The sequence below is a fragment of the Peromyscus leucopus genome, chromosome 4, assembly GCF_004664715.2.
Source record: "Peromyscus leucopus breed LL Stock chromosome 4, UCI_PerLeu_2.1, whole genome shotgun sequence".
Taxonomy (NCBI): domain Eukaryota; kingdom Metazoa; phylum Chordata; class Mammalia; order Rodentia; family Cricetidae; genus Peromyscus; species Peromyscus leucopus.
This window is the reverse complement of record NC_051066.1, coordinates 102,440,363-102,458,432: the sequence shown is the minus strand read 5'-3', so window position 1 is coordinate 102,458,432 and position 18,070 is coordinate 102,440,363. Positions and strand designations below refer to the sequence as shown.

Below are 18,070 nucleotides of genomic sequence, written 5' to 3'. Positions count from 1 at the left end.
AGTAGTTTTGATTGGGGGAATTTATAACATTCAGACTTATAATTGAAAGATATGTATTGATTCCTGCCATTAGATTGTGTTTCAGAATTGTTACTTTTTTTACAGGTCCTGACACTAAACTAATGCAGAACAGTGGCAAGACAAAGTTTAAAAGAACAAGCATTGACAGACTGATGAATACCCTAGTCCTATGGGTAAGTTTCTGACAGGTTGATGAGTACTCTTGTGCTGTAGATGAGTCATTAAGAGTTTGATAAGTATTCTAGTAGTCTGGGTGAGTCAACAACAGGTAGAGACATATTCTAGTACTCTGGGTAAGTAACTGGCAGGTTGAGTAGTAATCTAGTACTCTAGGCAAGTCACTGACAAGTTGATGAGTACTCTAGTACTATTGGTGAGTCACTGACAGGTTGATGTGCATATTCTGGTGCTATGGGTGAGTCACTGACAGGTTGATGAGTACTCTAGTAGCCAGGATGAGTCAACAACAGGTTGAGACATGTTCTAATAGTCTGCATGAGTCAATGTCAGGTTAAGGTATATTCTAGTACTCTAGATGAGTAACTGACAGGTTGAGTAGTACTCTAGTGTTCTGGGTGAGTAGCTGGTAGGTTGAGTAGTACTCTAGTGCTCTGGGTGAGTAGCTGGTAGGTTGAATACTACTCTAGTGCACTGGGTGAGTAGCTGGCAGGTTGAGTAGTACTCTAGTGCTCTGGGCGATTAGCTGGCAGGTTGAGTAGTACTCTAGTACTCTGGGTGAGTCACTGACATGTTGATGCATGCTCTGGTACTGAGGGTGAGTCACTGGCAAGTTGATGAGTACTCTGGTGGTACGGTTGCATTGCTGTGATTGAATTAGGCAATTCCACTAGTCACTGCTATATTAATATATTTAATTTGCTTTTCTGAGAATTCATTTAGAAGTCCTCTCCTCTCCTTCCCTCCCCTCCTCTCCTCTCCCCTCCCCTCCCCTCCTCTCCTCTCGGCTTTCTCTTAAAAAAAAAAGATGTAGATGTAACCAACCGTCTTATTAAATAAGAAAAACAGAACCAATGTAAAAGAGAAAGCTGAGAGGTCAGAGCTCAGAGCTAAAATCTCACCCTTCCTCATGCGGTGGTCCTGGCTTCCCGAAAGAGAGCTATTTCCCTGTGTGTAAGTCGTTTCATAGCCATTCTGCCTTCTCATTGGTTGTAAACCCAAACACGTGACTGCCTCGTCACTGTCTGTATGTACAGCCTCCCAGGTCTTAAGGCATATGTCTCCAATGCTGGCTGTATCCCTGAACACACAGAGATCTATGGGATTAAAGGCGTGTGCCACCACCGCCACACTCTGTCTATGGCTCTAATAGCTCTGACCCCCGAGCAACTTTATTTATCAACATACAATCAAAATCACATTTCAGCACAATTAGAATACCACCACATTTCCCCTTTTCTATTTTAATAAAAGAAAAAAAGCAAAAGGTTATAACTAACAAAAGAAAAACTATATACAAAAGTACAATAACTATATACAATATATACAAGTAATAAATACCTAAACAGATATTTGACAAATCAGAGAAAATAATTCCATTATCTATCCTATTTTGGTAAATCCAAGATGTATCTAATGCACTTTCTATCCTAATTAATTTTCAACTATAACTAACTAATCTTCAACCATAGCTAACTAATCTTCAACTCCCTCAGAGACCCAAGAAGGAAATAATATTAGCTAACAAAAATAAAAACAGGAAGTACATGCAAGCAACTTCCAAAAAATTTGTGAGTTGACAGAAACAGCCAGCTGCCTGGGCAGTCACCTGAGGTGTCCGCAGTGTTGGGGCATCATCTTCAACCTATAGGCTTAGCGTATCTGACAGACTCATTTGTGAAGTAGGATGTACACAAGGTCAACAGTTCAACCTCACATTGGGTGAGAGCAGTCCATGTACCAGAAACACCTGAATTCCACTAGTGTCCTGTCATGATTCAGGATTTTAAATTCTGGAAATTGTTGACAGTTTTTGAATTCAGCTGTCCATTCTTCTTGGCTGTGTATATATGGCTTCATCTCAGCATCCCCTTCTTCTCCACATCCCTCTATTAAATGCCAGTCTACTATAGAGAGGCATGAGCTTTCAGCTGCTGTTCCATTGCACAACAGAAGCCATCAGCCCACTGCCTGCTAAGCTGCCTTCGAAGAAAAGGGCACTGTATCTTTTCCGGATTGCAAAGGCCACTTCAGGGATGGTGCCATATTGTCCTGGCCTCAGAAGATGCCTTTTGATAAAGCCATACCCACACTTGTTTTGGCAAGAATCAGTAGTCCTTTGTTTCGTGTTCTGTCTGTCCATTTTGTCCTGTTGATTCGAGGATACTTTTTTGTCCAGTGGCTAACTTTTGCCACAATGAAAGTTGACTCCATATGCAGTTTCTTCAATGCCCATATTTTCTCTGAAGTAGATTGGTACTGCCAGGAGCCAACATGTCTCAAAAAAGAAAAATTTTCTAAGTTATTAAAACATTTTAAATGCCATATTCTGTAGATCTCTGAAGGGTTTGAAGATGACCTATCTAAAACATCTCTGCTCAATTTTTAAAACATATCTAATATGACTACAAGTTCTATTGTAATGTCTAACTACTAACTTTCATTTCTTTATATCCTAATAGTTGGTAATAATAACATTCAAGGATCAGAAAATTGCATTACATTGTTAAATGAATGGTATAAATACAATTAGAAATATACATGTAGCATTTTCTAACAATATCAGTTTCAAATTTGTATACAATATAAAACAATCCAATCCCATGTAAAGTATTTAAAACTAGTAATTGTCTTTTTCTTTTCTTTTCTTTCTTTCTTTCTTTTTCTTTTTTTTAAATAAGTACCTTAAATCTAATCTCCTTTGCTTAGCCTTTTTCCTAACCCTAGACAACAACTTGTAACCAACTCCCCTAAACATTGAAAATTATCCCAGACCCAAAACCCATTAAAAAGACCAAAAAAACCACCCGCCCCATACCACCTCTTTGGGAATGTGGGCGTCGTATTCTTAAAATTGCTTCCTGCTGGGTATGGGCGAAGTTTTCTTTATCATGAAAGAAAAAATTTAGGTTAATTGTCAAATACTAGGAAAGGTAATTATATCCTTCATTATCCAGTCTGTGTATAATGCCAAAGTTCAGGGTTTATCTCAAGTCCTTATTCAAGCAGTCTTTGAGACTGGATCATCTCAGCTAGTCATCTCAAAATTGCTCTGAGCACCTTGTAGTTCAAAGTTGATCTTTAGGTGACATTTGTCAGCTTAGTGATATTATTATTGTCCACGTGGAATTGTTGCTGTTGTCGGGCCCCATCTTCTTTCTGGAGACTTCAGTTGATGTTAGGCCTGGCCGTGATTTCCTGCAGAAAACTGATAAGAGACTGGAACACAAAGACATATATATATGCAGTTAATTGAAGCTTTTTTTTTTTTTTTAGAATTAGTTAGTACTCTATATGACCATTCATATCTTAACAAAGTTTAAAATGTATATATATCTATATAGCTATATATGTTAATCTTGTAAATTTTGATATAAAATTCATACTTTAAGAAAAGTTTAAAGAATCAGAATAGAATCAAAGAGGTGAGATTAGTAATAGAATAGTCCCTTAATTAATTTGGCTTTTGTCCTGTCCCATAGCAGAAGATGGCTCTTTTCTTCTGGCATGATACAGGGAGTTTGCATTTTCCTTTTAACAACATGCTTGAGTTTAAAGAAGGAGAGAGCCATTCTCCAACTCCAAAGTCAGCTTTAAATTTTAATTGAACTGGGACTATTAGAAGACCAATAGTGTTAAATCTTTAGAGAAAAGCAGAAACAAACATTTAGGAAGACATAAAATATTTTAGATAATATATACCCATACGCCGTTTCACTCTGTTTCTTGGGATAGATGATTTGTCCCTTTTCTTCAGTTGTCTCATTTGTCCAGTGTTCTTCAGATTCCTTAACCTTCATTCTCCTAAAAGACAAAAACAAAAACCTTTCCCCAAGACTAATTTTGGGGATGTTCCTTTTTTGGCAAGTTATTATCTGATTAAATGAAAAGGCATGTGTTATTGATACAAGTTACTTTAAATTGGATGCTCATGTTGGTTGATGAACTATCACCTCCTCTAAATAAGAGGTCTCTCTTGTTCAAATCGAACCTTTATCAATTTTGATGGTACCCACAGCTTATCTTCTCCTGTAGAAACAAAAGCAAAACCTCGTCCCCAATGTAATACATACCCTAGTTTCCATTCTGAGGTCAGCACATCCTTAAAGTATATAGGCTGATTTAATTCTGTAGTTTTTTCTATTATCCAATGTCTCTCTACAGCTGTTGTTCCTTTCTCATTGGCATTCAGAAAATTCAAAGTTAGAAGAGCATTATGCAGTCTATTTCTGGGGGTTTTTGTTACCCCTTCCTGTTTATTTAGCATATCCTTTAGAGTTCTGTTTGATATTTCTATAACTGGTTGACCTGTAGGATTATGTGGTATGCCTGTAATATGCTTTATATTGTAATAAGCAAAAAACTGTTTCATTTTAACAGAGACATATGATGGAGCATTGTCAGTTTTGATTTGTGCAGGTATACCCATGATGGCCATAACTTCTAGCAAATGAGTGATTACAGAATCAGCTTTTTCAGAACTCAAAGCAGTTGCCCATTGAAATCCTGAATAAGTATCGATAGTGTGGTGTACATATTTCAGTTTTCCAAATTCTGCAATGTGAAACACGTCCATCTGCCAGATTTCATTCCTCTGAGTACCCTTCGGGTTACATCCTGCTGGTAATGGTGTTTGATTATAGAAGGAACAAGTAGGACATTTCTTTACTATTTCTTTGGCTTGTTGCCAGGTTATGGAAAAATCCTTTTTAAGCCTTTACTATTGACATGATGCTTTTTTATGAAATTCTGAGGCCTCAAGCACATTTCCTATCAATAATTTATCAGTCTCATCATTGCCTTGGCTAGAGGGCCTGGCAGACCAGTATGGGATCGAATGTGAGTAATATATAAAGGATGATTCCTTTTCCTGATTGTATCTTGTAATTGAATAAATAGTGAAATTAATTCTGAAGCATCAGGGATAAATTCTGCAGTCTCAATATGTAATACCACTCTTTCAGCATACTGAGAGTCAGTTACTATGTTGAGAGGTTCTGAAAAATCCATTAATACCAACAGAATAGCATACAGTTATGATTTTTGAACTGAATTATATGGACTTTGAACCACTTTACTTAAATTTTCCGATTTGTAGCCTGCCTTTCCTTCTTTGTTGGCATCTGTATAAAATGTATGAACTCCAGATATGGGTTTTTGCCGTACAATTCGAGGCAAGATCCAATCAGCTCTCTTTATAAGATCAATTCTATTGCTTTTGGGATATTTGCTGTTAATTTCTCCCAAAAAAATTACTGCAAGCTCTTTGCCAAGGTTCACTTTCTGTCCATAATTTTTCAATGTCCTCCTTAGTTAATGGTACGACAATTTCTGCTGGGTCTATTCCTGCTAATTGACGAAGTCTCAATTTTCCTTTGCAAATCAAGTCAGAGATTTTTTCCACATAAGTTTTTAATTTTTTATTTGGTTTATTTGGTAAAAATATCCATTCCAATATAATATCTTTCAAATATATATATGTAAAATAACCAAAATGCAATCCAGCTTTGGATCAATACGATCCACGAGCCCTTCATGTACTTTCTTTTCTACCAAGGCCAATTCCTTCTCAGCTTCAGGTGATAATTCTCTTGGACTATTTAAGTCCTTGTCACCTTCTAAGGTTTTAAACAAATTAGTCTCCTCCTCTCCTCTCTCTCCTCTCCTCTCCTCTCTCTCCTCTCTTCTCCTCTCCTCTCCTCTCCTCTCCTCTCCCTCCCCTCCCCTCCCCTCCCTCCCCTCCCCTTCCTCTCCTCCCCAGATGTCTCCTATTTATTCTCTCTGCCTGCCAGACACACCCATCCTTTCTCTGCCTATCTATTGGCCGTTCAGCTCTTAACCGATCAGGTGCTTAGGCAGGCAGAGCGAAACAGATGCAGCACATCTTTACATAATTAAACACACATCCTTGCATCATTAAGCAAATGCAGCATGAACAAAGGTAACATACTTTTACACAGTTAAAAGTAACATTCTACAGCGTAAACAAATGTAAATACATCTTTGCCTAGTTAAAACAATATTCTTCAACAGTCATTTTGTGATGTGATTTGCAAATATACATGCATAGACACATAAAATAGGATTTCAAACTATGTAAAACCAAAGTCATAGTTTAAGACGCTCCGTTGCAAGATAAGTGCAAACCATGTACCAAAATGTTAGCAGAGGTCATGTGGGGGAGGGAATTATGAGTGATTTTCTTTCTTTTTCCCCCCTCACATTTTCCACTTTGTCTATACAGAAGCTTATTAATAGTTCACAGCTCTGGGGGTGCAGTCAATTGTGATGGTGAAGCCACGGCAGCAGGGGCAGGGGGTAGCTGGTCACGTGGCACCTGCAGTTAGGGAGCAGAGAGAGATGGATGCTGGTGCTCAGCTTCCTTTCTTTTTTACACAGTCTGGGAACATCTGCTGGTGGAGTGTTGCTGCCCACATGTAGGTGGGTCTTCCGTCTTCAGTTAATAGAGTCTAGATTATCCCTTCCCGACTTGCCCAAGGGCTTTTTTTCATGGCAAGTCTAAGGTCATCAAGCTGTCAACTGAGCTGGACAATATATGTAAACTGGGGCTCTCTAGGGCACTGAGGACACACTACAGTCTTCTGGACATCAAGATTCATTGAAGCATGTGATTTGTCACAGAGTAAGGGTGTGTAGCTGCCTATGTGACAGTGGTCAATCCACAGAATAATAGTCTTTTCTGTGTTTGCTCTTTTGTTTTTTATCTGTGGATAATTGTATCTGCCTCAGAGAGAGTTAGTGGGTGAATTAAGTGAGAAACTGTATGTCAGATATTTAGCCATATGAGTTTTATTCATAGGCTTTATTGTAAGTAAGAAAAGGTTTATATAACTTGGTTTTCAAATGACAGTTTCTTTTGGAAAATTGACTTGTAGTTAGATAGTGTTGATTTGACTAATTTAGGGTTCACATTAACCTTAACCAGACTTCTATACTTCTATTCTTCCTTTAGATTTTTGGATTTCTGGTATGCCTGGGAATTATTCTTGGAATAGGAAATTCAATCTGGGAGAGTGAATCTGGGGACCAGCTCAGAACTTTCCTCTTCTGGAGAGAAGGCGAGAAGAGTTCCCTGTTCTCAGGATTCCTAACGTTCTGGTCGTACATTATCATCCTCAACACGCTTGTGCCCATTTCGTTATATGTGAGGTAAGCTAAGAGTTTACACTGCAATGAAATAGTTTCATCACTCATGATGATCTGTGTGTGATCTGCTCCACATGTTAGGAATGAGGTGACTTAGTTCTTTAATTCTGTTTAAACTGTAGTTTTTTTTTTTTTTAAATCACAACAAATACATTTTATTTTCTCCTTGATTAGTAAGGTTTCTTAGGAATGCATTTCTTTGGAACATGTATATATAAGCTCATGCAATCTGATCAATAAAATTGAGCTGGTCTAAGGTAAGAAAAAGAAGACCTGGGATATTTTGAGATGTGGCCTCCCTGTCATTGGCCTGCCTCAGGTACCAGGATGCAGGTGCTGGTCTACCATTCATTAGCCCTGTAACATTGGGGAAATTACCTTATTATTGGCAGCCACTATAAATACAGGAAGGACTCAAAGTAAGGTAGGTAGTAGTACCCGGCCATTTTTAGTAAGTATGGTTCATCCTTCCCACTATCCTGATCTGCAGTTTCTCAATTTCACACCACAGAGCGATATTAAAATGGTCTATCATTGTATCTGCCTTTGTCTCTCTCAGGTGTGTGTTCTCTCTCACCCTGTGAGTGTATGTCTGCTCTCTCTGTGTGTGTTCTCTTTCTCCAAACATATGTATGTTTTCATCCTTTCTTCCTCTCCCATTTCTTCATACATGTATGTATGTGAATGAGTGTGTTTGATGAGACTTTGATAAGTCTACCTGAGACATTCTCTATCCCAATTCTTCCAAGACTGAGTCAGGTAGGCCCAGAGATCCTGGAGCCAACATAGGATTATTTTCTTTGTCACTTCTTGCCATCAGTACTTTAGCAGCATACATAGCCACAAGCTTGCACACTACACAAATGCACTGAAATGTCCTGACTATGAATCTGGAAAAAATCTTCGATGCTGAGACCTCTTATGCTTGAACCCCATTATCTATAGTAAATGCTGCTCTTTGCCAGAAAAGCTATGATCAGCTCTTTCCTTTTATGTCCTAAAATCTGTACATTGCAATCTGAAGCAAGGAGAGTAAATGAACAAAAGTGTGGATAACACACACTCTTTGTATCTCCTTTCTTTGTACCGCTCTGATATTTCTCATTTAATGCTTTGAAAGATTTTTTTTAAAAATAAAGCCACAGCTAGATTACCAGGTTAGCATTCCTTTTGCTTTTAGTATGTAGTTGTTAACAAAAAACCACATTTCTAATATTAGAAGCCCAGGCTTTGGTCTCGGCATTGCCAATAACACCTCTGGCCTTCCCAAAAGCACTTGTCTTCTTTTTGTCTTGTGTTTGTCAAATATGTGCTTCTCTATGAAATCAAGGACATTAAGAATGATTGATTTCTGAATTCCTTTCTATTGAAACCATAGCATCTACCGTTAGATACCATTCTATACGTGTGTATTCACGTGTATTTGATGTTGGCACAGCACTTCTTATTTTCACTTCCTTCTGCATTGCCTTTTATGGTTTCACAAACCTCCTCCTGCTGCTCTGTAATGTAATGTGAACAGGAGGCCTTGCCACAGTCCATAGATGGCTTTGTTTTGCTGTTAATGTTTTACGTAAGGAGATTCACATACTTTATCTCATGTATGTGTCCCCCAAATCTTTTCAAATGGCTCTGCTGAAATGGGGAATTGATAATTATAATTATAATCTAATTATAGAGTCAGAGTGAAGATCTAAGTCCGTGTGGCTGATGATTACCCTTGGTTTTTCCCTCTCTCCCTAAGCTGTGTGGGATTGGGGACGGGTGAAGAGGAAAAGCTGAGCTTTTTCTCTCACTGAATAACTGTGATCTCAACCGGAGGTGAAAAATGTTCCAAGAAATTTCAGGCTGTTTGGTCCTAAATGCTTAAACACTATGATCCAGGAACAGAGAACTGCCAGGTGTCTCTGTGATGAGGGCTGAAGGCCTTCCACAAAATCCCCCATTAGGCTTTTGGATAGGTACAATACATAAACTAATGCCATATGGCGAGAGCTCATGATTCACTTTGAACAGTTAACAATTCCAGGTGAACAAAGACATTTATTTTGATAAGATATTTCCATGCTGGCAGTGTGTTTATGCATTAAGAAAGGCCCAGCTCTTTTTGTGTGTGTGTGTGTGTGTGTGTGTGTGTGTGTGTGTGTGTGTGATGGAAAGGGATGCACGTTGTACTGTCACCCTCCTAAATCCTCTTTTCCCTAGCAAAAAGGAGACCCATCTTCTCTACAGGTTATTTTAAGGCCCCAGAATTTGAGTGAATTTTGTAGATTTCCACTGGCTTGTACTGCAGCATGGGAGAATTAAAGGCCACTATGTTCCTTTTGCTTTGAGTTTACAGGGAACTGCCAGATTTGCAGACAATTGAAAACTTGGAGTGGTTTTTGCAGAGTGACCCTCCTTTCAGGGTCACTTATATATATCTTCCAGGACCCTCAAGGGATGTTGAGGACTGCTAATTGTACTGAATCTTACATGTACATTTCCTCCTGTTTTATACAATATATATATGTATGTATATATATAAAATGCTGTGGGATGGTCTGTATGTCAAATTGCTCTGATTGGTCAATAAATAAAACACTGATTGGCCAGTGGCCAGGCAGGAAGTAGGTAGGATAAGGAGAGAGGAGAATTCTGGGAAGCGGAAGGCTGAGGCAGAGAGACACTGCCAGCCGCCGCCATGACCAGCAGCATGTGAAGACGCCGGTAAGCCACCAGCCACGTGGCAAGGTATAGATTTATGGAAATGGATTAATTTAAGCTATAAGAACAGTTAGCAAGAAGCCTGCCACGGCCATACAGTTTGTAAGCAATATAAGTCTCTGTGTTTACTTGGTTGGGTCTGAGCAGCTGTGGGACTGGTGGGTGACAAAGATTTGTCCTGACTGTGGGCCAGGCAGGAAAACTCTAGCTACAATATAATGAAATTTTGGTTACAAATTTGGCACAGTAAGAGATTGGCAAGAATAGTGAATAAATATAAAAATTATAATCACATAGTATAATAAAAGTTATATTAGCTGGGTGGTAGTGGCACATACCTTTAATCCCAGCACCTGGGAGGCAGAGGTAGGTGGATTTCTGAGTTCAAGGACAGCTTGGTCTATAGAGTGAGTTCTAGGACAGCCAGGGCTACACAGAGAAACCCTGTCTCAAAAAACCAAAAACCAAAAAAAAAAAAAAAAAAAAAAAAAAAGTTATGCTAATATGGTTTTCCTATTTCAAAGTTTTACATTTTTTTCTTTTTTGTTTTTGTTTGTTTAATAGAGACTTACTGTTGGCTTCTTTTGCAAAGTAAGACCATATCAATGTCTTAGAATGCATTTTTTTCCAACTAGATATCTGCCAAATATCTTCAATAAGGATTTGTTTACTCTGAGATACTGATGGAGTTTCAAATTAACATGCCATACAAAACTCCCCATTGGCTTATTTAATATAGAGAACCATAGGCCATTGCCCGAAGCTTCCTGATGAGGCAGCCATTTTGCCTTATGATGCTTGTAAGGAAATCACTTGGACACTAAGGTTTATGAGCAGATTCTCAGCTGAGGCATTTCTGAAGGTCACTAGGATCTAGGGAAGGAGCACTTACATTTTTTTTTCAACCTCTTGAGGACTTTGGCAAATCTTTGTGTGTTCAGATGTTGATGGAATCTTTTCTTTCTCTCCCTCCTCCTCCCTCCCTCCCTCCTCCTCCCTCCCTCCCTCCTCTTCTCTCTCTCTCTCTCTCTCTCTCTCTCTCTCTCTCTCTCTCTCTTTCTCTCTCTCTCTCATCTTAATGGACCACAGTGTGGAAGTAATCCGTTGGGACACAGTTACTTTATAAACTGGGACCGGAAGATGTATTATGCTGCCAAAGCAGTGCCTGCTGAAGCCCGGACAACCACACTCAACGAGGAGCTGGGCCAGATTGAATATATTTTCTCCGACAAAACAGGAACTCTCACTCAAAACATCATGACTTTTAAAAAATGTTCCATTAATGGGAGAGTCTATGGTAAGGGAGAAGTTCCTTCCTCTTGATGATACTGAATAAATAAATAAACAATATCATTAAAAAATAATAACCTGTTACCCAAATCATCATGACTTTCTTATTAAGCATTGCCGTGATGCTTGACAGGTAATGAACACCCATGAACTAGTTACTGTACACATTTGGAACAATCTGATAAAACTTAGGATCTGTTGCCATTCATGGGTAGAGACAGTTCCCTTTGATACTCTGCTATGTGGTTTTGTGCTGTAGTGCTGCAGAGGCCAAATTCCCTGGAAGGATGAGTTCTAGGCAGCATGATTTATCTTGTTAAGCCAATGTCTTATGCTTCTTCCTATGTTCGATGTGGGACCAATGTCAATATATGTGTTTGTGAGGAAATTTAGTATTTATTTTCTGAAGTGCACACCTTCTAGGGAACCTTCACTGCTGCCAAGTTCCTCTATGCACTCTTCTATGTGGATAAATAATCTGCATTTGGGTTTTCAAACATCCTTTTTATACCTGGCTCTTCTCAACTTGATATTGGCTAGTTAGCAGACAACTCCTTCTGTAGAGAACATGGGGGCCCGACGGGACCTTCCACAGTATTCTTCTGGGTCTCTTACCTTAATTCATGGAAGTCAGACATTTTGGGAAGTCAAGGAGTTCCAAGAGAGGATAACTTTTCTTTGTCTCCTCATGGGAAGGAAACCTCACACATTGCCTAATAATTTAAAGCAGGATTTGATTCTGAAGGAAAACATGAGGTTGAAAAAGTTGAGGTTCTATACTTTCCTGCCTTTTGGCACCTCTCTCTTTGTACCTCACCACCATCAACCCCACAGTAATGGTATCCTCAGCTCTCCTGTACCATTTGCTCCATAGCCTGCCTTATTTGGTAGTGGACATGATGACTTCCAGCCTGAGATTTCTTTCTTCTTATATTCACATCATGCCTAGTAAATAGCATAGAACCATTACTTAAAATAGATGGACATTTTCAGAGATATTCTAAAAATACTGCCTTGATCTAAATAGTGTAAGTAAGAATATTTTAGAGTATTTGAGGATATTATGAAATTTAGGGATCCTTTGCTTCATATTAACTCAGTAGTATCATTTCTGAGAAGCAGTCTGAAAGTGTTAGACATGTGGATCAACAGCCATTTGTAGAAATGTTTATTGCAGGCTACTTTTAGAAATAACTTCTTGACATTTTCAAATAGAGATCTCAAGATCTTTGTAAACGCCTATATTTTAAAAATCCTATGAAAGCTTGCAATTTCCCTCATAGTATACAGGAAAGGAATGGAAAGAGTTAAGTATTCTCTTTTGGCCCTGATTTATATGCATTATAATTTATAATGTATTTACGCCCTTAAAGCATATTCTTCCTTGCACACTCCCAAACTGTTCAGAATTGCTTTTTTGGGCACAGCTTAATCATAGATCTGGGTTTTGGGAAATTTTAGCTTTTCACTCTGACCCATTGTCTTGGCTTACTATTGCTGTGATGAAACATCATGACCAACACAACTTGGGGAGAAAAGGGATTATTTGGCTTACTTTCCCATATCACTTTTCCCATCAAAGGAAGTCAGGACAGGAACTCAAACAGGGCAGGAGCCTGGAGGCAGGAGCTGATGTAGGGACATGGAGGGGTGCAGCTTACAGGCTTGCTCCACATGGCTTGCTCATCCTGTTTTCTTATAGAACCCAGGACCACCAGCCCAGGGATGGCACCACTTACCATGGGTTGGGCCTTCCCACATCAATCACTGACTTTAAAAATGCCCAACCCCTGCCCCCCAGCCTGATCTTATGGAGGCATTTTCTCAATTAAGGCTCTCTCTTCTCTGATGACTCTAGCATGTATCAAGTTGACATAAAACTAGCCAGCACACCTATCTACATCTTGTCTTTGTACTCTGAACTCTTTCTGTTTTAGACTTTTAATTTTTCTTCTGTTTTATCACAGTCCTGCAATGGGATCTCTTTGAGGGACCGTTTAGTACAAAGACACAGTTGCTTGTCTTCTTTTCATCATTTCACTAGAAAAATAAAATGTAATTGTTCACTTACAGCATGCAACAGTGTAGAATAAACATTTTTTTCTCCCTTTGGTAGCTCACATAGCATCTTCATATATTAAAAGTAGTTCTCAGGAGGAGGCTTCCAGGTCAGTTCTAGCTTGATTCCTCCCAGTCCTGTGTCTGAAGTTTCTTGAGCAAGTTCTGGGAGGTAACCAAGAGCAATAACAATCTGTATTGTTTCACAAGTCTGGGACTCACCCTGGCCACTAGATCAAAAGGAGGTTTCCCATGGCAGGCACTGGGGGTTTTGTTAGTCTATGGCTCTTCTGAGGAGCACTATCATCCAGTGTTCCCCATCTTATTATTGTTTGCTCAATTGTTATTAGTTCCTGGAGAATTTTTTTGCAATGCAATGATCACATTCACCCTCCCCGAAGACTCCTCCTAGTTTCATGCCACATTCCCTACCACCCAACTTGGTGTCTTCTTTTGCATTAACCCATCAAGCACAGCTTATGCTGCCCATCTGCTCTTGGAGGTGTGGCCTTTGCTGGAGGATACTCTACCACCGGAGGCTGCATCCATAAAGAAAACTGACTTTCCCTTTCCTAGTAGCTATCAAATGACAATAGCTTCTTAGCTGAGAGTGTGACTTTGTGCTCACATTCCCTTTCCACACTGGCATTTCATATGGCCTGGGACTATGCAGGTGTTATGCCTGGTGTCTCAACTGCTGTGAGTTGATGTGGGCCCTATTATGTCCAGAATACAGTTTTCTTGTAGTCATCCACTTCTTATGGCTCTTGCAGTCTTTCTGCCCCCTCATTTAACATGATCCCTGAGCCTTGGGTGGATGGAATGGGATACAGATGCTCTGTTTAGGGCTGAGCATTCCCACCGTCTCTCAGTTGTGGGTCTCTGTGTTAATTACCATCTGCTGCAAAAGAAAGCTGTCCTAATGAGGGCTGAGTGATGCTGGAGCCACATGTCTCATCATTTTATTTTTAATATCTACTTATTTTAGCTTTATCTTAAGCATAAGCATCTCACTACATTAATTGTCATGTATAGGGCTATAAATATTCTACCAATATTTGCAATTCCATTCCATCTAGTAGTAGTGCTTCAGGGAAGAGCATATCGACTTGGTTATCCAATACAAATGACCATCCCAGAAAACATACATACAAGTGACATTATACAGACTGAGCAGGCTGTGTTTAGGGATATATATATATATATATATATATATATATATATATATATAATGCATACAATAGCAGTTAATGGAAAAAGAGACCATTAATTTAAAGAGAGAAAGAAGGGGTATGTAAGAGTGTTTGGAGAGAGGAAAGGGAAGGGGGTAAATGATATAATTGTATTATACTCCCCCCAAAATGTAAAAAAACAAAAAATCAAAACCCAAATGAAACAAAATACTGAGTTTATTGCTAAAGTTAAATATCTAAAATTACTTTCCATTTTACTTACTGTTGACTTTTAATGTTTGTTTTAGCAGGTGAAGTACCAGATGATCTGGGCCAGAAGAAAGAAATAACTAAGGTATAGAAATATGCATTTCATCTTATGTTTTAATTTTAAACTGTATATGCTTTCAAAGTATGATACATTCCTAAAGGCCTGATTTATATTATCCACCACGAGACATATAAAGTATAATATAAAAAGAAATAGATTCACATGGCTCAAAATTTCTTTTAATTCAGGTAACTTGGTCACAGTTTCCTAATCTTTAGAGCTAGTTCTGCATATGCAAACAATGTGTTTCAGTGCTCATAAACTGTGGTGGTAGAATATGCACACTCTTTTTTAACTTTCTCAGCCTCAGAAACCTTAATAGATCAATTTTTTTTTTCGAGACAGAGTTTCTCTGTGTAGTTTTGGTGCCTGTCCCTGGGTCTTGCTCTGTAGATCAGGCTGGCCTCGAACTCACAAGAGAGCTGCCTGGCTCTACTTCCCTAGTGTGGGATTAAAAGCATACACCACCACAGCCTGGCCATTTTCAACTTTAAGTGCTTATTAATTTCAATTGTTAAATTATATCCTGCTCTAGTTATGTTCTACAATATATGTAATGAAACACTAGTGGGAATTTAAAATGTTTCTCATGGTTTGATAGTAAGGAAAACTGAGTAAGTATGCTATTTCATAATATTGGAATGTCCTGTGGAATGCATTTCAAGAAATGAAATTACTCCATAAAAATGTGTAGGTATCTGTAGGTTGATATATACTGCAAACAGTTACATTTTCAGATAAAAAAGAGACACCAAATCCCTTTTAAGGACACATTGTCAATGATCAAAGTCATTCCCACCAAGATTACCTCCTCTTAAAAGTTCATAGCACTGCCTAGCATGACCCCTCTGGACAGCAACCTTTCATGCATGGACTTTTCATGGACATTCAACATACATGGACTTTTTAAGGACTTTAAACAGACATTTATTACATTCAGGATGTAACAAATGCTCACATAAAAAAAGGTGGTATAACACAAATACTTGATAAATGGTAGTGATTATTAAATTGTGTTTGGGTGAGGAAATAATTAAGAGCTAGACTAGGGAGCTATAATTTAAAATATTTAAAGCAGCACATTTTGCCTAGTTCTGACTTTGCCACTTCCTATATGGCTGGCCTTGACAATTCAGATTCTCATCTGTAAAATGGGGAAAATAGTGTTTGAAAATAGATGCTTGTTAGGATCTGCATGTGCCATAATTCATAAAGCTGTTAGCCTATTTCCTGGTCCATTTTTAATAATATTTATTTCAGTCAGTGTTATGCATTTTAGAATAAAGCTGGTTTGAGGAAGAAAGAGCCTACACCTGGCTGCAATTTTACCTCAGGTGTTGACAAACTGTATCTTGGAATGGATAACTTCTCTCCACATTGTTTCTCTTTTAGAAAGTAGTCAGAATAGCATCTGTTCTTTTAACTTCAGAATCAAATGCCAGTCTGTAATACAAATGTCAGTAATACATTTAGGGCAGAATGGTTAGAAATTCACAAGTTTTGGGTTATAGAAAAATAGTATGTTGCCTCCATCACTTTCTTTTGAAATGTTTAGTGAGATTTATAGATTTATAGAACACATTACTATGTTTGCTATAGCAAATGTTAATTCACAAGTATAGTAGTTCGAAAGGGTTATAACAAGACACATACTATTTCAGGTCAGATATTGCTTTTAAAATTTAGTCAGGTCAGGATTTCCCACAAATTTTGATGTCAAAGGGTACAAATGGAGTTCTGTGACCTTGAGAGAAAAATGCCAGGGATATGGATTCATTTTCCTGTTCTAATGGATGGAAAAATGCAGGTCCCATGGCAAGGCAAGGTCTCCACACTGGTGGGCAATACGACTGAAGATGACACCGTGAATGCCACGACTTTTCATGATTTTCACCTCTTCTAACACTCATGCTTAGCCTAGTATGCTACTGAACTGCAGAAATATGGATGTGGATCCTACCCTGAGTCGTGTGAAAGATGTCACTAAAGGCTTTGGTCCTGGGAGCCAAGGCTATGCAATTGGCAATGCCTCCAAGCAAGCCAAGACACATAATTGCCATGCCAGGTCAGAAGCACATCACTTCTCCAGGAAGCAGTACAGGTCACATTGTCATCCATGTGCCTATCATTGAGCTGGTTGGGACGAAAAGCCACCCTACTGGTTACGAGCCCTGGGTTGGGGGTGAGGGAGGGTGTGGTGGTATTGTGTTCCCTAAAATATTGTGCACCCTAATAAACTTATCTGGGGTCAGAGACAGAACAGCTACTAGATACAAAGGCTAGAAAATGGTGGCACTCACACCTTTAATCCTAGCACTCCAGAGGTAGAAATCCCTCTGGATCTCTGTGAGTTCAAGGCCACATTGGAAATGGCCAGGCATGGTGACACACGCCTTTAATCCCAAAAAGTGAGCCTTTAATCTCAGGGAGTGGTGGTAGAAAGCAGAAAGGTATATAAGGTATGAGGACCAGAAACTAGAAGCATTTGGCTGGTTAAGCATTCAGGCTTTTGAGCAGCAGTTCAGCTGAGATTCATTCTGGATGAGTACTCAGAGGCCTCCAGTCTGAGGAAACAAGACCAACTGAAGATCTGGCGAGGTGAGGTAGCTGTGGCTTGTTCTGGTTCTCTGATCTTCTAGTTCACCCCAACACTTGGCTCAGGTTTGATTTTGTTAATAAGAACTGTTAAGATTCCTGCTGCAGGAGGGAGTGGACAGATGAAGCCTGATGGGTCATCATGAAGCATATGGCCTTGCTTCTGCAAGTGGCGCCCAGCCACGGGTTAGGTACGGCACTAGGCTATCTGTACTGAAGGTGAACGGACACAGCCATGGAGACTGTGCAGTGATTAGAGAGACACAGCTGATTCAGACTGACTAGTGTCACGAGTCACAGTTCCTTGGGGACACCAAGCCACTCAGAGGCAAGACCCCCTGGTACTGGAGGCAGGCAGGGCTCTAATTCTGAGAGCACCCACACACAAGTGGTACAGAGGAGGTGGCTGGTTCATGCTCACAAGTTCAAATGTAGCTTGAGAGCTTCTCTCCAGGTTCCCCAAGCCCCGCAGTCCCACAATCCACTTATAAAATAATCACTCAGACGCTTATATCACTTATAACTGTATGCCGTGCAGGCTTCTCGCTACTGT

At 39.2% G+C, this 18,070-nt stretch overlaps 1 protein-coding gene across 1 annotated transcript in view; it reads left to right on the top strand.

Moving 5' to 3' along the window:
- The window catches only part of Atp8b4 (ATPase phospholipid transporting 8B4 (putative)), a 203,801-nt gene that overhangs the window by 107,315 nt on the left and 78,416 nt on the right, over nucleotides 1-18,070 (top strand). The window contains 5 exon segments of the mRNA XM_028892728.2: nucleotides 106-194; nucleotides 7,172-7,368; nucleotides 11,161-11,174; nucleotides 11,177-11,368; nucleotides 14,900-14,946. Coding sequence (XP_028748561.1) covers nucleotides 106-194; nucleotides 7,172-7,368; nucleotides 11,161-11,174; nucleotides 11,177-11,368; nucleotides 14,900-14,946 — 539 coding nt within the window.